The 22,617-nt window shown below is 47.5% G+C and overlaps 1 protein-coding gene across 1 annotated transcript in view; it reads right to left on the bottom strand.

Moving 5' to 3' along the window:
• Positions 1–22,617, bottom strand: part of ACOXL (acyl-CoA oxidase like) — a 395,915-nt gene that overhangs the window by 308,476 nt on the left and 64,822 nt on the right. The window contains 6 exon segments of the mRNA XM_007470234.1: positions 12,355–12,487; positions 17,416–17,514; positions 19,066–19,088; positions 19,160–19,164; positions 19,543–19,575; positions 19,887–20,001. Of these exon segments, the coding sequence (XP_007470296.1) occupies positions 12,355–12,487; positions 17,416–17,514; positions 19,066–19,088; positions 19,160–19,164; positions 19,543–19,575; positions 19,887–20,001 (408 nt within the window).

Here is a 22,617-nt window from a genome sequence, read left to right as displayed (position 1 = left end):
GAGCCAAAGAGGTCCAAGAATGCCAAGGAGTTGGGTCTACGCTGAACTCAAAGAACCTCTTGCTTGAGGATTACTAAGTCATCCCAGTGTGAGTCAGGGCCAGACTCCAGTGCCAGAATGCTGCAGCAGGAGGTCCAGAAAACTCTAGACAAACTGTTACCTCTCTATATCTCAGTTTTCCCATGGGGAAAATGGGAATCATGACAGTACCCATCTCATAGGGCTGCTGGGACGATTAAAAGAGCGATTACATATAAAAGGCTCCAAACACATACAGGGAAGCACTGGATGGATTCATCAGTTGGGACAACAGAACGGAGTAATGAAACGTGCAGTGAGGAAAAGGGACGGTGACCTGTACCAGCACCTGTGCTACATGGAGTATCAAGTTTCAGGTGGAAAATCTCCTAAGGACAGCAAGCCATCCAAGCATCCATCATCCATGTCTGACCTTCCAGGTGGCACAGACAACAGGGCTTCCATGGAGAGGTGAAGCTCCTCGCAGCTGCTGCCTGGGCACCCTTTCTACCTGTCCTCGGTGAGCAGGCTGCTGAAGCCGAGGAAGGCAAGCCCCTCCCAAGCAGGACCCAGGTCCAGAACAACTTGGAAGCAGTTCACACCGGCAACAGCATCACTCATTCCCTCACAGCTAACACGGCCACAACCCAGGGTTTGAGGAGGCTGGGGTTTCCCACCGGGTTTAATCAGCCTCTGATAACTTAGTTGAAGGGACCTCTGTTCCCTGAAACATTGTCACAGCCACAAACATCTAACATTCCTGGACCACATCAAATCAGGAGGGAGGCCCCAGACTTTTCTCTCCTGCAGCACAGAACGCCATACAGGACTGTGTGTGCTCGGGCTGTCCATCTGCAAACATGACCTGGGTACTGTGCTCCATGGGGAAGGGCCGGATGCCAACTCCTAGGTCTCTGTGCCAGAGACACCCAGAGGCTTCATTTAGAAATGTTTCCATAGAAGATGTGCATTGGACTCTGATCTCTGTGGTCCCATCCACCATAAAAATCCTGCGACCCTGTCTTTATGAAGAGTTATTCTCAAACCTCCACCACCACCTGCCAGCGTGATCCCTGGAGGCTTCCTCACACGATGGAGCCCCTGAAGGTACTGTAGTAGCCCAGTTACCTGGATACACCTGAGCCACTGGAGAGCACACACCTGCACCAGGTCAGCTCTGCTCACCGCCCGCTGTGTCTCGTGCAAGGAAAGCATTCCACATGAGCTTACAGAATTGAAACAAATTCAAAGCAGGAATTCTTTCAAATACCCATTTCAAATATTCATGTCATGTGCTACTTATCTATGGTTGTACAGGATCTTTAGATCTTTGGCTTTGGAGGAAAAAGGCAGCAGATGTATCTTTAAAAAAAAATAAATGTCTACATTTCAGTTGTTAAAAATGTAAACAACTGCCATGGAAACACCACAAAAAAATATTTAACCATTTTCACAACCACCCAAGATACTGCAAACTTATTTTTAAGACATTTGTGAGTCAAATTATATCCTGAAGAGTCATCAAGATGACTCCACATCCTTTTGCACAGCAAAGTAAACAGTAAACAAAATGAAAAGACAACCTACAGAATGGGAGAAAATCTTTGCAAATGACGCGACTGACAATGGCTTAATATCCAAAACATACAAACAGCTCGTACAACTCCATAACAGAAAAGTAAATAACCCAATCAAAATGGGCAGAAGACCTAAATAGACATTTCTCCAAAGAAGACATACAGATGGCCAATAGGATGCTCAACATCACTAATTATTAGAGAAATGCAAATCAAAACTATAATACAATGTGGTATCACTTCACACCAGTCAGAATGGCCATCATTAAATAGTCTACAAATAGGGGCTTCCCTGGTGGCACAGTGGTTGAGAGTCCACCTGCCAATGCAGGAGACATGGGTTCGTGCCCCGGTCCGGGAAGATCCCACATGCCGCGGAGCGGCTGGGCCCGTGAGCCGTGGCCGCTGAGCCTGCGCGTCCGGAGCCTGTGCTCTGCAACGGGAGAGGCCACAACAGTGAGAGGCCGGCATACCACAAAAAAAAAAAAAAAAAAGTCTACAAATAACAAATGCTGGAGAGGGTATGGACAAAAGGGAACCCTCCTACACTGTTGGTGAGAATGTAAATTGGTGCGGCACTATGGAAAACAGTATGGAGGTTCCTCAAAAAACTAGAAATAGAACTGCCTTATGATCCAGCAATCCCACTATTGGGCACATATCTGGACGAAATTATAATTCAAAAAGATACATGCACCCAAATGTTCACAGCAGCACTATACACAATAGCCAAGACATGGAAACAACCTAAATGTCCATGTGCAGATGAATGGAAAAAGAAGATGTGGTACATATAAACAATGGAATACTACTCAGCCATAAAAAAGAATGAAATAATGCCATTTCAGCAACATGGATGGATCTAGAGATTATCATACTAAGTGAAGGAAGTCAGAAAGAGAAAGACAAATACCATATGATATCACTTACACATGGAATCTAAAATATGACACAAATGAACTTATTTACAAAACAAAAACAGACTCACAGACATAGAGAACAGACTTGTGGTTACCAAGAGGATGGGGGAGGTGGAGTGGGAGAGGGGTGGCTTGGGAGTTTGGGATTAGCAGATGCAAACTATTATATATAGGATGGATAAACAACAAGATCCTACAGTATAGCCCAGGGAACTAAATTCAACTATATTGAACTATATTCAATATCTTGTAATAAACCATTATGGAAAAGAATATATAGTTAGTATTTTAAAATAATAAATAAAACTTGAAGTTTTTGGAGAATCAAAATATGCATAAGTGATAGAAGGAATGGTGTAGGAAGTTAATCTCAAGAGAAGATTTCCAAGTAGCCCTGAACTGCTTATAAGTTGCCTTCCAAAATATATATATATATATACACATATATGTGTATATATATGTATATACACACACATATATATAACTGAATCGCTTTGCTGTACACCTGAAACTAACACAACATTGTCAATCAACTATACTTCAATAAAAAATAGATTAAACATAAGATAACTCCACATCCTATTTACAGTTTTGGTCTTGAGCCAGACGATTATTAGGCTGATGCATCCCTGTTCTCCTTTTATTGACCACATTGTAAAAATCAACACTCATAGCTGGTAAGAAGCTACACTAATGAGAACCAAAAAATCCCAGCCAATTCTTACATACAAAAGTAAATAAATGTAAAGGAAAAAATAATCTGCAGATCATTACTGGTATTTGTCACCCTCTGGTGGTCAGCCTCAGGAAGCTTCTACATCAGAAAACTCTGGAGACTGTATTTTACAGACAATCCCTCTGAGGATCATTCAGGCCAAAGCCCTGATCCCATGGGACTTCCCCAGCGTCCGGGCAAGTTCTGCTACTCTGCTCCCCACACTGTGTGTATGTGAGTGCGTGTGAGGACGCTAAAGAAAGAATAAATCCAACCTGAGTAGAAGATAAGCAGTGTGACTCCGCTTCCTCAGAGCACACACAATGCATCTAAAAAGACAAACATACAGCTGACACGGATGAGTCACTGTTTTCATCTCTCCAGTACCACTCTCTGCATGAAGAGATGACTGGCCATGTTACAAAAGTGCCAAGAGAATAAATATATGGCAACTTCGGCTCACCAATTTCAACAAAACACACACTGGTACACCTTCAAGACATTACTCTAGGGAACCCATTTCCTCCCCTCTCTCCACCCTCCATTATGCCACATTGTTTGAGGGGGCAGAGGTCTCACTGTGCTCAGTATTAGAGTATGCCCACTTCTTTCCAAACCTATTCAATTCAGTCCCCACACTGAAGCCCTCATGTGTACAATGCCCTACAGAGATGCTCCTTATTCGAGCCTACTGCTAGAAGAGGGCCTGGATCTAGAGGACGGTGTTTGCCTCTGGCCTCTCCTTACACACTCCTGCCTGGGGAGTTTTTCTAAAATATGGTGTCCATTAGGTAAGTGACTGCTTTTGTCTAGAATATTCCACACCTCCCATTAACTACGAAATCATAGAGGAACTGATCATCACTGTGTTCAGAGTCTTTGTAGTAGAATGGGTGGGTAGATGGATGGATGGATGGGTGGATGGGTGGATGGATGGATGGATGGATGGGTGGATGGATGGGTGGATGGGTGGATGGATGGATGGGTCGATGAATGAACAGGTGGGTGTACGGGCGTGTTGATGGACAGGTAGATGGATGAGTGCATGCATGGGAGGATAGAAGGAAGGAAGGAAGGGAGGGAGGGAGGGAGGGAGGAAGGAAAGGAAGGATAGACTTCCATGACATTTAGTGCTCTATAAGGCCCTGCACTGAGACTGAATAAAAAGATATGATACCTGACAAGTAAATTTTCTGCTAATAATGATAAAAATTAGATCAATCTAAGTGACAAGAAGAAGAGATGAAGATAAAATGATCCCAGAAGAAAATAAAAATAGGTGACCTCCTAGCAGGAATTAAACAGACAAAAATCTGGTAGTTTTATAGTGGTAGCCACAGAAATCGAAGTTATTAATTTAAGAGGACTGACTGAGGTTCAACTCAGGGAGGAATGTCACAGCATCTGGTTCAAGGTCATCAGGGAAGATAGAATGTCACACTCTGACACAAGCTGTCTAGCCCCAGCCCCAGCCTGTGACTAAGGCACACAACTATGGCACTACAGGGACCAGACACCAGGAAGAGAACACTGACGTCAGGGCTACATCTGGGAATGCATCAGAACCTGGGTGAAGAGGAAGCCCCAAGGCAAGACCAGAGACCAGCAGGAACACACGGCCTGCTCTGCCCTGTGTTCACCCAATGCTCACAGGCCCAAGTGACTGCACCACCTCGCCCCTTGTGGTTAAAGAGCCACCTCTGACTCAGAAGGATACTCAGATGCCCCCAACCTCCTCCTCTTTGTTGTTCTAGTTCTCCATGAACCCTCACCATCAGAAGGTCTTGGAAAGGTCATTTGAGGACATGATATCCCTAAATCCCCATCAACCGAGGGGCAAGACTCTCTTGAAAATGTGGGCTCTAGCACCTTCCACAGACCCTTGATTCACATCCAGCAATGCTCACCATCGGGAAAGGCCGTGTGTCTATCACAAGGCCCAAGAGTCCCACCTGAAACCAATTTCTTCCCTTTGCTCTCCCCTCAGCCCCAGGAGATAGGAAAAGCTGCCCACCATCTTCAACACTGCAACCTTTGAGGACTCAAAGATGGTCATTTGGGCTCTCCAGTCATCTCTCAAGACCACGTGTCCTTCACTGAACCCCAGGAGGTCAGCCAGACAGCACGGAGCCCACCGCTCCCCATCCCACCACGTGGCTCTCACCACGACCATAGCCACTTTTCAGCCCCATCCAGACTCAGCCTCCTAATTCTCCACCCTCAGCGCTGAGCAGCCACTACCACCTCGGGGTAAGCATGTGTTATAAACCCTATCTGTGATCCTCACAACCTCAGATGTCATTTTTAATCATCAGTATACCTGAACTTGATTGTATAAGCTTCCAGGTCCCTTTTAACAATAATAACAGCCTACATGTATTGATGATTTAGTATTTAAAGCCCTAGCCAGTAAGTCCCCTACACACGAACCTTCAAGTTGCGAACTTTCAAAGATGCGAACGTGCGTTCACATGTCCAATCACGTAAGTTAGTTCACGTGTCTGGCGTACATTGTCACGTGCGTGCATCCTCTAAAAGTGGTTGTGCCTTTATGTACTTTATATAGAGTACTGTGAGGAGCGCAGTAGTACAGTATCTTTATTTCAAGCCCAGGATGTCCGGAAGCAAGCATAAAAGCAGCGGTGATGTAGCTGGTACTGCTAAGAAGCGCCAAGCAATAATGATGGAAACAAAAGTGGAGGAAGAAGTAACTGAAGAACCGAAGAGATTCACGATGCAGGAAAGGACAAGGGGATTTTCTTTCTTTTCTTAAAAATTTTTCTAATAATTAATTTATTTTTATTATTTATTTTTTTATTTTTGGCTGCGTTGCGTCTTCGTTGCTCTGCGCGGGCTCTGTCTAGTTGCGGCGAGCGGGGGCTACTCGGTTGCGGTGCGCGGGCTTCTCATTGTGGTGGCTTCTCTTGTTGCAGAGCATGGGCTCTAGGAGAGCAGGCCTCAGTAGCTGTGGCACACGGGCTCAGTAGTTGTGGCTCGTGGGCTCTAGAGCACAGGCTCAGCAGCCGTGGCACATGGGCTTAGTTGCTCCGTGGCCTGTAGGATTTTCCCGGACCAGGGCTCGAACCCATGTCCCCTGCATTGGCAGGCAGATTCTTAACCACTGGACCACCAGGGAAGTCCTAGGATTTTCTTTATTTGAGGAGGCACTGTTAGTTTTTGAGGCACAGGACCCGAACCTAAAATGATACACAAAGGTTGCAGGAGCCGTTCAGAATGCAATCCAGTGCTACGGTGTCAGTGTCATCCATGACAAGAAAAAAAGAGCTAGTACCCAGACATCACCGGATCGTGTTTTCAAGAGGGCAGATAGAATTGAATCCAGCAAGGAACCAGAACCTGTGCCATCAACGTCAGGCGTGAATGAAACTGCAGCTTGTCCTCTGTCTCCTGTTGCTGACGAGCCTTCAGCTCTACCATCTCCCACCTCCTCTCCTTCCTCCAGTCAGTAACTCTTCTTGCCTGTTCACTCGATGCCAGCCCTGTATGCCAGCTGTTGTACTGGACTACTGTACTTTTCAAGGGACTATGCTGTAAAATTTAAAATGTTTTATTTTTTGTGTTTGTTTTTTATGTATTATTTGTGTTAAAAGTATTATAAACCTATTACAGCTTTAGTTGGGTACGTAGGCTCACTTTGTTGAACTTACGAACAAATTGGACTTATGAACGCAGTCTCGGAACGGAACTCGTTCGTATGTAGGGGACTTACTGTGTAAGCCCGTTACAGGTATTAATTCCCTCAGGCTTTACGACAGCTCTACAAAGGGGTGCTGTTATGATTTTTAGAGGTGTAGAGATGGTTCAATAACCTGCCAAGGCCATGCAGAGGCAGGATGCAAATCCAGAGAGGCTGATTCCAGAGTCCATGTTCTCAGTGGCCTCACTCTGGAGTCTAGAACAGGCACAACATTCCAACTGCTTCCAGGCGTGCCAACCCCACTCCTCTCAACTCAGCAACTTTACACAGGGCAGTTTCCCTTCCCTCGGCTCAGCGCTGGGCACTGGGACAAGGCGATAAGGACAAGCACGGCTCTCAGCAGCTGCAGTCCTGGCTAATGCCTGTGTTGAGGTTTTTCCTAACCCAAGGACTCAGCGGCCTGCTGGTGGCCTGCCATGACCCAAAGCTGTAACTCAGCCAACTCAGTAGCTCACACCTGTGACCAAGCATCTCCAGCTCCTAGGTATTCAGGCACTGTATCGGGCTGCCCCTGTTCCCCCTTAATTCTACCGTATCTTTTAGTAGTATCTACATGTCAATCTTATCTACTCAACATGCTGGGACCATCCTTCCAAACACGGGACCATCTACTACCGTAACAAGGACCACCAAAGTCAAAGGAAGCATAGTCAGTGCCCACCTCAGGCAAATTCCTTTACCTCCTCTGCCTCAGTCTCCCCATATGTGAAGTGAGGGTACCGATGGAACCCTCTCAGAGTTGTGCGAGGAGAAATGAGTTAACACCTGTAAAGCACTTATGACAGGCATGGCTTATAATAAAGGCTCAAAAAGTATTATTTTCTTGTAACAGTCTTGGTGGTGGTGGTGATGGTGAAGAGATGAATTAACTCGTGGAATTTTCACAATGTTTCCATCAGATGGATTTTTTTTTTTTTTTGCCTCATTTCACACAGTGAGAAAACTAAAAGCTCAGAGAAACTGAAGTGAAGCCCCAGGCCCACTACTCCCCAGTGGCAGCAGACCCTGAGCCCATCCAGGGGGGCCATGACCATGGGGTCTCCTCCCTGCCCGCGGTTAGGAGTGGTGGCCTCACCCTGACAGAACAAAGTCACTTGACGCCTCCAGCATCTGCGCTCTGCAGGGTGTCCCCTTGGCCGGGGAGGCCCAAAGACTCAGCCTGCGGTCTCCCAGGCTCTCCTGGCCGACCACCCAACCCCGGGGGGGATCTGGGCCCCGCTTTAACTGTGACCTCACCAAGCACACGGCAGAGTTGCCAAAAGCAGGCGAGGCAAACAAGGGCCAGCTGATCATTTCACTCAAAGAAACGAGAGAAGCCGTAGCTTTCTCCACAGAAACCGTGCTTTCCAGCAGCCGGAAGGGTGGGCGTGGTCTCAGCGATCCCTGGATCCAGAACTGGAGAGACAGTCCAGGACTCCTGACTCGTACTCAACACGCAGACCCTGCAGTATGGCCCCTGCGTGTCGCTGACACCCTGTGCGAGGTGCCCACCCACCCCGAGTGACTCCCTGACCACCAGGGCCTCATCCCTAACTGCAAAACGTGCGCCAACACAGTGCCCCCTCCTGGCGCCGTAAGCCAGCACGTACATACGAAGGAGACACAAAGGGCAGTGCCTGGGACAGGACAAACAGGAAGGACGAAAGAAGACACCTCATTCTGGGCGGAAGAGCCACAGAGAGTTAGAAGGAAGATGCCGCAACATCCATCCCGGTCACCCTGGCTACAGGCTGAGGGGTTACGATGGGGAGGCACAGAATGAACACATACTGAGAACTTATCTCCGCTAAGAACTAACCCAGGTGCTTTCTATGTGAATTCTGATTCATTCTTCATCCATTCTTTCAGGTCCTATTTGCTGTGCACCTACTCGGTGCCCAGCATTGTGTGGGAGGCTGAATACACGGCAGAGAACGAGGCCGGCAGGGCCCCTGGCAGCATGGAACTTTTAGGCTTGCAGGGGAGACAGCTATCACACCATGAGTCGGTTATAACCACAATAAACGCTGCAAGGGGAGTGCAGAGTCTTGGAACATGACAGAGGGACCGCTTGCGGGCTGTGACCTTTCTGAAGGAGGTACATTTACCGGAGCTCTGAAACATCCGGGAAACTAACCAGGCGAAAGGTGGGGACGGGTTCGCCAGGCGGCACCGCAGCACGAGGTGGGCGGGGTCAGAGGTCGGTCGTGGAAGGCACTGGAAACTGGAAGAGAATGTGCCTTGATCCTGGAGGCACTGTGAGGCCACAGAGGGTGACAGGGTGGCTGGGATGGGGCCAGGAATTTAGAACTGCATCCGCCTGTTCTCCAAGGGCGGTCCTGGACCGGTAACGTCAGCATCCCCGGGTAGAAATGCAGATTCTCTGGCCACGCTCCAGAGCTGCTGCATCCGAAACCCTGAGGGTGGGACCCGGCTACGGAGTAACACCTACTTAAAGGATTAGGGAGACTCTTTTGAAAGTGGGCACCAGCTTGCCTTATGCTAGAATATTATTTCCATGCAAAATCGACCCAAAACTCTGGGCTAGACCTCGTGTACATTTCACATTTCCTCTACTTCTGCCTCCAAACCCACCGTGACTCTCCCCAGCTTCCTTCCTCCTTCAGAAAAGGCTTCCCAGCACCCCCCACCCCAACTTCGGCTGCAGAGTTCTCTCAGTCCGCATCCCCGCCCCCGCCCCCCCTCCCCCCCGGCCAACTCCTGCCAAATGTCTTAGTTTCCTTTTCCTTTTGTCTCTGCTAATCATTTAATCAGACATGGCATTTGGGGCACAAACGAAAGCATGGCTATTACAGCAAGACTTTAAGAGAAAATCTGAAGATACTGAGAAACGCTATGAAAATGAGAGATAACCATGGGGGAAAAAAAACACATCTGGGCAGAGTTTAAAATGACCAGGCATGCTGGCCTTGAGCAAACGTCACCGTGGGGAGCCATGGTGACAGTTTTCTAACACAGGAGGAATGCCCTTTGGAGAAAGGGATCCGTTTTCCACTCATCAGTGAGCACAGAAAAAGCAGGACCTTCTCAGGTTTCAGCTGAGAAAGCATCTGTCCTGTGTTTAAGCTGTAGGAGGGGAGGGAGCTGCCAAGAGAGCTGGTGAGATCATCCTCGCCAGAGATGCTCGCGATGAGATCACAGTGGCCAGGGTCCGTCAGGGACGACACACATCGGCTGTATCTGGACCACGTGGGTCTGAGGCCCGTCCAGCTCTGCGAGGGGTCTCCCCGTCACCAGGCAAACCCACCTCCCAAACAGGGCAGGTGCTGACTCACGACCATTGTGTTTTGCTTCAGATACTCAGGAATCCAAGGGACACCACACACCTCTGCAAAACGTCTCAGATCACCTGGCTGCCTGGAGGCCAGGACTCCAGGCATTTGTTTCATGGAAAAGCCCATTTATTCCTTTCCCACAGCCAACGCCTATCTCCCCAGTAACAGCAGCAGGAGCTGCCATCACATCAGCAACAGCTCTGAGCGACGGAGCCCTTGCTCTGTGCCAGCAACGCATTCACATCCTCACCCAGGCCTCACCATTATCAGAAGGCCCATTTTACAAAAAAGAAACTGAGGCTTAAAGAAGGCTACTGATCTGCCCACGCCCCCATGGCTGGTCACATCCAGGCTGAGGTTTGAGCCCAGGGTTCTCCGACTTCAGAGCCCAAGATCGTGATAAGGCCTGTACATTGCCAGGAACGAAATGTGTGTGTCAGATGCCCAAAAAGAAATTGATCCAAATGTGCGCTCTTCCCCAGACACTCCGGAGTTGGCAGGGGCTGGCCCCTTGATAATGCTCAGGAAAATGGAGAAGGGGTGCCTTTTAAAAATCAGCCACTCTGTGTCCTCTATCCCCACCCTCACTGCTCCAGATCTACTGATACTTAGAAATCAAGTCTCTCCCAGAAGGCCCCCCCATGCCCCATCTACACCACCCTATGCCTGCCCCCCAGGACTCCACCACTGGCCTGAATGGGAGGACCACTCCCTGGCAGTGTGGACATCCTTCACACGACATCACCCACTCCAAAACGTAATAGCACAGGGTTTCTACGGCACCTTTAGAGCCACGAACCAGCATGTGGTTTTAATATTCACCAGCACTCTCCTCGGAGGGGCCCTGAGGCTGCTGTGATCAGAGGGGCTATTGTGCAGATGCGGCTGTCCCCGCTTCGCAGAACCCTGATCAGATTTCTGTCCCATCTTCTCTACGGTGCAATTCTGGGCTCGTCTGCTTTCTCTCCTCTTGCCTCCTTCTGGAGTCTGGAAAATGGCTGAAACAGTGTCTCTCACAGACTTGGAAGAAGTATTTTCCTCCATACTTTGCCGCTGTGCCAGCACCTTGGCCTCACCCCTGGGCCTGCATCCTGAGGCTCTCCTGAGGCCTCACTGACTCTGCCGGTTCAGCTGAGACCCGCTGAGCCACTCTGGACCTGGGTCTTCAGAACTGAATACGCACCACACTCACTTTGAATAGCCACCGAAAACAAGCACATAAAGCAGCGCCCACAGGCAGGCAGATGGTCACTGGCTCAGGACTGAGGGTCACAGCTGCACCCACTGACGGGAAGGGCACCACATGAGAGAGCTCGGTCAGGCAGGCTTCCTGTGAGCTGTGCAGACCCGGCAGAAGGGAGAAAGGAAGGATTTTCCTGCTTTTCAGGTGGCTGCACACTGATGTCAGGCCTGGAGTCAGGTGAATGAAACTTATTCCTTCTTGATGGAGAATCTGGGTTCAAGCCACAGATGGATATTCACGGGTACGTTAATTCTCCTTCCAGCTTCCCCAAGCTCAGTGGAGCTTAAGAGATACAAAGAGACAGGGAGGGACCATAGAACAGACAGTGCAGTGCCTTGAGGAGCAGGCAGCCTTCCAGAGCTCTTCTCTCCTGGCTGCTTTTTCCAAACCAAGACAGAGGAGGGGGCGGGAGGAAATGGGAGGCAGAGTTGGCTTCTGGAGGTCTGGCCTCATGAACTCCTGCCTGTGATGGTGACTGTCACACGCCAAAACAGCCGTACAAGCATCAGTGCCCCCCAGTAAATTCAGCCAAGGCACGCAGGCCCTTATCCATGAGTCAGCTCTTAGCTGCTTTTCCAGAAGATGTGTTTGTTCTGAACAACCAATTCTCCCGGGACCATCTTTAGTGGCCCTGTTGCCGCAACACCTATGTTCCACCCTGTGTAATCAGCAGCACACATCTGGGATGCAGGGCGATGGGACCCCATGGTAAGAAGGCTGCAGAAAGGTCCTCTGTGCAGCGCCAACTGGCACTCGCTAGCCTCTAACCAGCAACCCAGGCCACCTTACACCAACCGTGGCTCGAGCAGCTCAACTCCTGACATTGCTACCCACCCCTGGGACAGGCAGAGAATAATAGCGAGGGAAATTAACATCAGAGTCAGGTACCTTCATAGAGCCTGTAGCTTGGAAAGTCACAGCCAGTCTCGAAGGGGTCAGCACCGCCAACATCGCATTGAATCTTGCACTCTTGTCCTTAATGGGGGAGTGGTACTGCCCATCTGGAGCCACAGAACCAAACCTGCGGTGGGGGAGAGGCAGGTGGAAAAGAGAGATGGGGTTCATGTAAGAGAAGGACATGGTGCCTAGAAATGAGGTCAGGTGGCGCCCACAAGCACACACAGGGAAGTCGCACAGGGTTCCCCATCCTGGATCCTCCCTCACAAGGCAGCAGTGTGGGGAGCAGGACAAGTGCCTCCCCAGGAGATGCTGAGAAAGGCTCAACTCACGCAAAGTAAGAGCAGATTTCCCACCACTACTACCCTGCAACTCAGCAGTGGACTCTGACAAAGAGAGGCATGAGGACTGCCATCATCAAACCAACACCAGAGCCTGGGTGTAAAGACGGCACATCAATCCACTTTGTGTGTGTGTGTGTGTGTGTGTGTGTGTGTGTGTGTGTGTTACGCGGGCCTCTCACTGTTGCGGCCTCTCCCGTTGCGGAGCACAGGCTCCGGACGCGCAGGCCCAGCGGCCGTGGCTCACGGGCCCAGCCGCTCCGCGGCACGTGGGATCTTCCCGGACCGGGGCACGAACCTATGTCCCCTGCATCGGCAGGCGGACTCTCAGCCACTGCGCCACCAGGGAAGCCCCTAATCCACTTTTTTGTTGTTGAGGTACAAATCACTTACCATAAACTTCACCTTTTTAAAGTGTACCGTTCGACGGTTTTTAGTATATTCATGAAGTTGTACAACCATGACCACTGTCCAATTTCAAAGCATTTCATCACCCCCAAAATGAAACCCCATACCATTAGCAGTCCTGTCCCATACCCGCTACCCTCCAGAGCCCGGCAACCATTAATCTACTTTCTAACTCTATGGATTTGTCTATTCTGGCCATTTCACGTAAGTAGTAGCATACAGTGTGTGGCCCTTGTGTCTGGCTTCTTTCACCTGACACACTGTTTTCACGGTTCACGCATGTTGTAACATGTATCGGTACACTTCATTTCTTTTTATGGCCAAATGATGCTCTATTGCATGGATGCACCTTATGTTGTTTATCCCTTCATCAGTTGATGGATATCTGTGCTGTTTCCACTTTTTTTTGGCGATCATGAATAACTGTTCTGAACATTTGTACACAAGTTTTTGTGTGGATATATATTTTCAATTCTCTTGTAGACAACGTCTTCGTAAAGACCTAGGAGTAGAATTGCTGGGTCCTATGAAGACGTTAAACTTTTGAAGAACGGCCAAATTCTTCTCCAAGTTGACCGCACCAGTTTACATGGCCCCCAGCAGTGGATGAGGGCTCCAGTTTCTCCTCACCCTCACCAACACTTGTTATCATCTGTTTCTTTTACTACAGCCATGAAGGGAGCACAAAGTGGTACTTTACTGTGGTTTTCATTGGCATTTCCTTAACGACAGTGAGGTTGATGTGCTTAGTAGCCATTTCAATATCTTCTTTGGATAAGTGTCTATTCATATTTTTGCCCATTTTTAATTGGGTCATTTGTCTTCTTACTGTTGAGCTGTAATACAGTTCCTTTTACAGTCTGGATACTACGTTCTTAGGATATATAAGATTTGCAAATATTTTCTCCCACTCTGTGGACTGTCTTTTCACTTTCTTCATAGTGTCCTTTGCTGCACAAGTTTTTTAATTTTGATGACGTCCAATTTATCTACTTTTGCTTTGGTTCCTTGTGCTTTTGGTGTCACACCTAAGAAATCATTGCCTAAACAAGGTCACAAAGATTTATAACTATGTCTTCTTTTTTTTTTTAATATTTATTTATTTGGCTGCCTGGGTCTTAGTTGCGGCATGTGGACTCTCAGTTGAGGCATGAGAGATCTAGTTCCCTGACCAGGGATCGAAAATGGGCCCCCTGCATTGGGAGTGTGGAGTCTTAACCGCTGGACCACCAGGGAAGTCCCAGCACACCTATGTTTTCTTTTATGAGTTTTATACTTTTAGCTGTTACATTTAGATCCGTGATCCATCTTGTGTTAATTTTTGTATATCATATGAGGTAAAGGTCCAACTTCATGCTTATGATATCCAGTTGTGCCAGCACCATTTGTTGAGAAGACCATTTTTCCCCATTAAATTATCTTGTCACCCTTGTTGAGTATCAATTGACCATAAGTGCAAGGATTTATCTCTAGATCCTCTATCTATTCCATTGTCCATACATCTAGCCTTATGCCAATTCCACACTATCTTGTTAACTGTAGATTTGTAGTAATTTTTCAAAACAGGGATGTGAGTCCTCCTACTTTGTTCTCCTTTATCAAGATTGTTTTGGGTAGTCTGAGTCTCTTACATTTCCATATGAATTTTAGAACCTCTGCTGTTCTGTAGTATTTGGGGAGGGGCAGCTTAAATACCTATGGAATGGATTTTAAATCAAATCTTGCTTACCAAAGAATATTCTATATATTCTCATATTTTCTACAGACCGTGTAGCTCCCTATCATTTTTCTTTCTGGTTGAATCTGACTTTCTAATCCCTAGTGCACTGGATAAATGCTAAGCCAGTGGGTCCAGGTTCTGGCCAAGGACTGTCCAGTCCACTAAGATTCTGTTAGTATGGGTGAAAAATGGAGAGCTCCAAATCTGTGGCTTTCCTTCCCTCTTCCCCATCTCCGGGAGTGGAGTGATGCTGATTAGTCACCAGGAAAGGTACAGGCACCTCTGCGGAAGGCTGGTGGTCCTATGATTTGCTGGCATGGGCACTGGTCATTCCTGAGGAGGCCTGGGGCCTTCATCACCCACCAGGACAACTACAAAGATGCTTTTGTTGTTTCCATTTCATTTCTTACCAATTCACAGAGGGAAAAATGTCAACCAGGGGCTTCCCTGGTGGCGCAGTGGTTGAGAGTCCGCCTGCCGATGCAGGGGACACTGGTTCGTGCCCCGGTCTGGGAGGATCCCACATGCCGCGGAGCGGCTGGGCCCGTGAGCCATGGCCACTAAGCCTGTGCGTCCGGAGCCTGTGCTCCGCAACGGGAGAGGCCACAACAGTGAGAGGCCCGCATACAGCAAAAAAAAAAAAAAAAAAAAAAAATGTCAACCAGAATTTGGTCCATTTTAAGTTTGTTTCCACCATATCGTCCTTAAACTTTTGGCATCTGTGACATTTATTTATTGGCAAGAACTTGTAGGCAGTAAAAAGGAGTAAAGTTACCCCAGTGTTCATTGCAGCACTATTTACAATAAACAGGACATGGAAGCAACCTAAATGCCCATCAACAGAGGAATGGGTAAAGAAGATGTGGCACATATATACAGTGGAATATTACTCAGCCATAAAAAAAGAATGAAATAATGCCATTTGCAGCAACATGGATGGACCTAGAGATTGTCATACTGAATGAAGTAAGTCAGACAAAGACAAATATCATACGATATCACTTATATGTGGAATCTTAAAAAGTGGTACAAATGAACCTATCTACAAAACAGAAATAGAGTCACAGATGTAGAAAACAAACTTATGGTTACCAGGGGTGAAAGGGAAGAGAGGGATAAACTGGGAGATTGGGAGTGACATATACACACTACTATAGATAACTAATAAGAGCCTACTGTATAGCACAGGGAACTCTACTCAGTACTCTGTAATGACCTATATGGGAACAGAATCTAAAAGTGTGGATATATGTATATGTATAAACTGATTCACTTTGCTGTACACCTGAAACTAACACAACGTTGTAAATCAACTGTATTCCAATAAAAATCAATTAAAAGTAAAAAGGAGTAAAGTGTTAAAGGAAAATCTGTAGGAAAGCAAGCAGCAAGCTTGCTTCTTCACAAATTTAAATATCACTGTAGTTCAGGATTTTTATTGGATACACGAAATGCTGCTGAGAAAAGTAAAGTTAACTGGTGTTTCTTAGCCTCTGCAAAGAGCATAGTGAACCCCTGGGGCTCCATCCCTGGAATGCACTTGTAGAAGCAACCTCCACCGCGTTCTTTCACCCATCTGACCTCACTGAGGGATGCTGGGAAATGGCACTAAGCACCTCTGATATTATCCACCCAATCAGTACTGGTTAGAACAGCCTCTGAAGCTGAAGGATGGTACCTTATCTCTTGTCATCCACAAAGGAGGCAACAACACTAATTATTTTATGATAGCCAAAAGAAAAATATTTTTAAGGAAATAACCTAAATACCAACAGTAAGGGATTCATACATAACTTACAGATCATTTAACAATCTATTATGGCAATATTAAAAATGATAGGGGCTTCCTGGTGGTGCAGTGGTTAAGAATCCACCTGCCAATGAAGGGGTCACGGGTTCTATCCCTGGTCCGGGAAGATCCCGCATGCCGCAGAGCAACAAAGCCCGTGTGCCACAACTACTGAGCCTGCACTCTAGACCCCGCGAGCCACAGCTACTGAGCCCGTGTGCCACAACTACTGAAGCCTGCGTGCCTAGAGCCCGTGCTCCGCAACAAGAGAAGCCACCACAATGAGAAGCCCGCGCACCACAATGAAGAGTAGCCCCCGCTCGCCGTAACTAGAGAAAACCTGTGCACAGCAACGAAGACCTAACACAGCCAAAAATAAAATAAATACATAAAAATGATAATGCCTATGTGTATTTATTGTTGCACAGAAACATTGGACATATAATGTTAAACAGAAATTACAAGTTATAAAAAATAGAATTTCTAAGTGGACCTCATTCAGTGAAAATCAAACATTTCTCTCTCTCTTTAGATATACCCACATAGAGAAAAGTCTAAAGTGTTATACATGAAAGTATAACAAACATTGTGTCTGGCTGATAGCATTTGGGATAATTTTGATTTTTTTTGATTTGCTGATCTACATTTCTCAGTTAATTGTCAGTAAAATTGTAGGAGAGGTTATGAGAAGACACTCTGGATGTACAGCCCATGAGACCCAGGAACCAGGCCTGGGAAGGAGAGCAAAGGGCTCTCACGCACAGCAAGTCCGAGTTAAGGAGACAACTACTCACTTATCCAGCAGGTTCTCCCCTGGTATCCGAACCTTGTCAAATCTCAGAATCCGGGCATCAACACCATGCAGACCTAGAGAGAGCAGACGGGAAACGGAGCTGTAGGGGGCAAGTTTATGTGCATCAGAAACACTGTCCGGGCCACTTCCCAGGTCTGTCGCTGCTAAATGCAAAGCCCTTTATCTCACTTGCAGAATTGTTGCTGCTTTCTTATTTGGGGTGGGGATGCTGTTTGCTTGTTTCCATGAAGAGTGGTGCCTGCTTCTCCAGCCCCCTCCTCCCTACCAAGAATAGAGGAGAAAGTGCTAGACCCTCTGTGCAGCCCACCTGCTCTGAGGCCAGCTGGGGGATGGGGTCTGGCAGGGACACAGCTTCCCACCTGAGCAGCTGCTGTGACTAGAAAAGGGAGAATTCTAGGCAACTGAAAGAACATCAGACTGAACACAGAGGAGGAGGAAAGCCCCTTACGCCCCCCAGTGATGCAGAACTCAAATTCCTCCCCCTTCTCGGTGCTTCCTCCCCAGAACACGGGGTGAATTTGCGACAGCAAATGCCTAGAAGACACTGGGAAACGGCCAGAGAGACAGCAGTGGGTGAGTAGGGTGACCACCTCCCAAGAAGTTTCGTAAAATCTGCCAGACCCATTTCCTCAGAACACCTGTCGGAATCTGGGGTCTATTTTTTGTTCATCTCATACTTAGGGAGACTTACTCTGGGAGAAAAGATCTTTTTTTAGTACAGGTCTTATTTAGAACATCACCCCTCGACAAGGTCACAGTGGTACTTACGAGCTTACAAGGAAACCAGCTCAGACTTTCTGGGTTTGCCAGTCTCATGAATGTCTGGCACCACTTCATGAGGGCTGGGTGACCCCTCTACTCTCAACAGCACTTGACATGCCAGGTGTTTTCAAGGGAGCAGGGCCTCAGTCACCTAAAGCACTTGCAGCCCATTCCTGCAGGCATGCGGTGGTCAATATCCCTACGGGGCCAGGGTGAGCTTAGCCCCATCCTCCAAAGGATCGTCTCCTCCCCCTTCTCTTCTGCTCTTTCTTCTCTCTTTTTTCCCTTCTCCCCACACCTGCGTTTTTGGCCTCACTTGGCTGGGGACAACCAGTGGAGCCCTCAGGCGTGGCCTGCTCTCACCAAGCATTCTGGGTTGCATTGTGTCTCCCCCAAGATTCATATGTTGCAGTCTTCACCCCTAGTACCCGTGAATGTAACCTCATTTGGAGAAAGGGTCTGTACAGAGGCAATCAAGTTAAAATGAGGGCATTTGTGGGCCCTCATTCAAATGACTGGCGTCCTTATAAAAAGAGGAAATTGGACACAGACAAGCACACAGGGAGAATGCCGTGTGACCATGAAGATGGCCACCTACAAGCCAAGGAGAGAGGTCTGGAGAATACCCTCCCCATCCCAGCCCTCAGAACCAACTCTCCTGACACCTTGACCACCGACTTGTAGCCCCCACAATTGTGAGTCGATACATTTCTGTTGTTTAAGCCACTCAGTGTGAGTACAACAGCCCTAGCAAACTAGTCCAGAGGCAGTCCTTAGGACCCACTGAGGCTGGTGGCTCTGGGCCATGAAAGAGAGAACCTCAACCTGCCCTCTGAGGGCCCACAAGTCCAAGAAGGAGAGAGGAGACGAAACAGCTGGGGACAGAGCTGCCTCATGACTAGTAAACACGAGAGGCTGGGAGAAATGGGACCAATGCGTGTTCATAAATGGCAGTCTGCAACATTCTCTAACTGCCATACACAGGAGACTAATCAGGCTTCAAAACCAGCCTTCTGGGCTTCCCTGGTGGCGCAGTGCTTGAGAGTCCGCCTGCCGTTGCAGAGGATGCGGGTTCGTGCCCCGTTTCGGGAGGATCCCACGTGCCGCGGAGCGGCTGGGCCCGTGAGCCGTGGCCGCTGAGCCTGCGCGTCCGGAGCCTGTGCTCCGCAAGTGGGAGAGGCCACAACAGTGAGAGGCCCGCATAACGCAAGAAAAAAAAAAAAAAAAAAACCAGCCTTCTCTGCCTTCACTGCTTTCGTGAGTTAGGTTAGATTCTCACTGGGTGGGGTAGGGAACAGGCAGGAAGTGCAAAGAAGGGTGGGAGAGGGGTCACCTGGGGACTCACCATCGAGGACAGGAACGATGAAACAGTGGGGCCCTAAGGAAGGTGAAGAGACACTAAGGTCTCTAAAGATATGAACAAAGCTTTGCTCATTTCCTGGGTCAAGTGTACAATTATGCTGAGCTTGAAATTCATTTTGTTCTACGACTGTGCGCTGCCCATCATAGTGTCTAATGTTGAATGTAATGATAAATCGTCTCATCATGTATATTTAGGAGATAATGTTAGTGCTGAATTTTTTTACAAGGTAGAAACAGCCCTCTGAGGTGGGTTTCCTGTGTAAAGTACTCACGGGAGAATAGTACTAGTAAAGGGAAATATCTTAGGTTTCTGTGTTGGTAACAAACCTTGAGATCTTCCGTTTATGATGAGCTGGGCAAAGACTGCTGCATAATTCCAGTACATGGCGTTTCCAATGGACATCTTCTCAGCATTTTCGCATGGTGTGTCGATTACAAACTCCTACACAGAAACAGCAAAGCAACAGAGTTTTCTTTCTTATGGCTCATTTCAACTCCTGGGTTCGGTGCAATGAACACTGTGAAGCAGATCCATACTGTGTAGCTGCACCCACTCGGGTGATTTCACAGAAAAGGAGCAGACGACCCAAAGTCGCCTAATTCAACCTCGTGAGCTCAATACCACCATGCTATCACTGCAGTGTACACTGTTCACCTCCACCTTAACTCTGAAAATGACTGGAAATTAAAGTGCTTTGTCAATGAATATTCCAATCAGGAAAATACGTTGCCACTTTTCGATGGATGAAAGTTGTTCATTCACTTCTTCCGGGTCTCTCTTCTTTGTAATGTTGCACGGGCATGTGTACTATTTGTCTGAGCCTATGGCTTTAATGTATAAAGGCTTTCTTCATTGTGCTTCTTTCTCTCTAGACTACTCCACACTGAGTTTCTGACTTCTAAATAACCCAGCACCAAACCCCTAAAAGCCCTGCTGATATGTATTCAGCTCTGCACACACCCCTTGCCCCCAAACACTCCACCTTCGAGATTAACAAGAAAGGATGGAACATCCAGTGATCTGGGGCCCCTAGTTAGATGAGTCCATGTCTATGTATTTCATTTTGTCTACTGGGCATTGCCCCTTCTGGACCAATCGCTTGGTTCCTCATTCCCTCCACTGTTTCCTGGGTCTTGAACGTTCTTGCCTTTAAGGTATGGGTCTGTTTTTTAAATGGCCACTAACTAACCAAAAGTTAAATGTGTACACCACGACGCAAACAAGACTAATAGGCAACCGTGACCCATTCCTACCACTGATTAGAACCTCAGCCCAGACAATTTTGATTTTTATAAAAAGAAATACCTCATTTAAGCCTTGGGATGATTGTTTCAGAACCTGCCTCTCCATTTTCCTCATCAATGAATATAATAATAAAAGTTTCCCTCAAAAGCTCATATGGGGCTTCCCTGGTGGCGCAGTGGTTGAGAGTCCGCCTGCCGGTGCAGGAGACACGGGTTCGTGCCCCGGTCCGGGAAGATCCCACGTGCCACGGAGCGGCTGGGCCCGTGAGCTGTGGCCACTGAGCCTGCGCGTCTGGAGCCTGTGCTCCGCAACGGGAGAGGCCACAACAGTGAGAGGCCGGCGTACCGCAAAAAAAAAAAAAAAAAAAAAAAGCTCATATGGATAAACCCTTAAACCAAAAAGCATTTGTCAACAATTCTCTATCTTATCAGGGAAAGAATCTTAGAACATGCCATCTAGCTCGTCTCCATGATATGACCAAGGATTCCAGCTCAAAAGAGTCCGAAGTTAGTACTGGTCAGGAATAAGCAGGGGGAAAATATGTATTTTTTTGTTTTCACTCTGCTCAAAACTCTGCCTTCTTTTTCTTCCTCTCCAGGAGCTAGAACAGGATCACCATGAAAATGCCCCCATTCACTTCTGGGTCCTCCCTCATTCTGCTTACCACCTGGGATACCCTTCAACCTCGTGTTAAGGAGAGACAAACCATAACTGCCAGCTCTGGATACCAGGTACCTGGGACAGGTCGGAGAGTCTGGGGCGGGTGGGGAGCCGGGGAGGGAGGGTGAACAGCAAATTTAATCAAAGCTGACAATATCGAAGATGTGGCCGAACCAAACCGACAAGCTATTGATCATGTAAAGATCTCAGATTTCAGATTTTTAAGTATACAGACTGCGCTTTCCCTCTGGCCAAGAAATACAGTCTTGGAGCCCAAGGAAACATTCCCTGACACATATGTGCACAGAGAAACTTTTAACACAGGCGAGGGCTTTTCAGAAACATAAATGGACAAGCTCTTTTTAAGTCTCTGGACGCTGCTGCTCTTATCAGGCCAGCAAGGACTTCTTAAAGAAAGGAGCTATTGTGAGTCTGGTGGGTGCAGTAACAAACGACAAAACTCACGTGGTGAGGGGATGCTAACACCTTAGGGTGGGAAGGGAAGCAGCAGAGAAAGGCTGGCCTGGCAGAAAAGCTCTGGTGGGGCAGAGAGGGGACAGAAGGCCGTCTGTTCCCATCAGCATCTGATCTACTCTGGGAAGGGAAATTTGTCACTTCTGGCAAAAATACTTGATTTGGAAAGTCTGCCTCAGCCAAAACTCTGGCATTAAAGCTGGATCTATGTCAGTCCCACACACACTACTATATATAAAATAGAAAACCAATAAGAACCTGCTGTATTGCACAGGGAACTCCTGTGCAATACTCTGTAATTGGCCTATATAGGAAAAGACTCTAAAAATAAAGTGGACATACGTATATGTATAACTGATTCACTTTGCTGTACACCTGAAACTAGCACAACATTGTAAATCAACTATACTCCAATAAAAAGTTTTTTAAAAGCTGGATCTAAATAATGCATGCCATGTGTGTCGGTTCCTATTATAACTAACCGTTGAAGGCCAACAAAACGGTCAGTCCTGCAAGCACTAAAAGAGACGGCCTCGGCCAGAGAGCTCTTAGCCTCATTTATTTTTGCGATTTTGCCTAAACTGTAAAGATAAAACTCTCTCTTACCTCGAAACTCTCCATGCCACTACTCAATCCATCATCCAAAAATAAAAATAAAACAACCAACCCACAGGAATG

Source organism: Lipotes vexillifer, unplaced genomic scaffold, assembly GCF_000442215.2.
Source record: "Lipotes vexillifer unplaced genomic scaffold, Lipotes_vexillifer_v1.1 scaffold1139, whole genome shotgun sequence".
NCBI lineage: Eukaryota > Metazoa > Chordata > Mammalia > Artiodactyla > Lipotidae > Lipotes > Lipotes vexillifer.
Note: the sequence above shows the minus strand (reverse complement) of the source record. Positions and strands in the feature narration are given on the sequence as shown.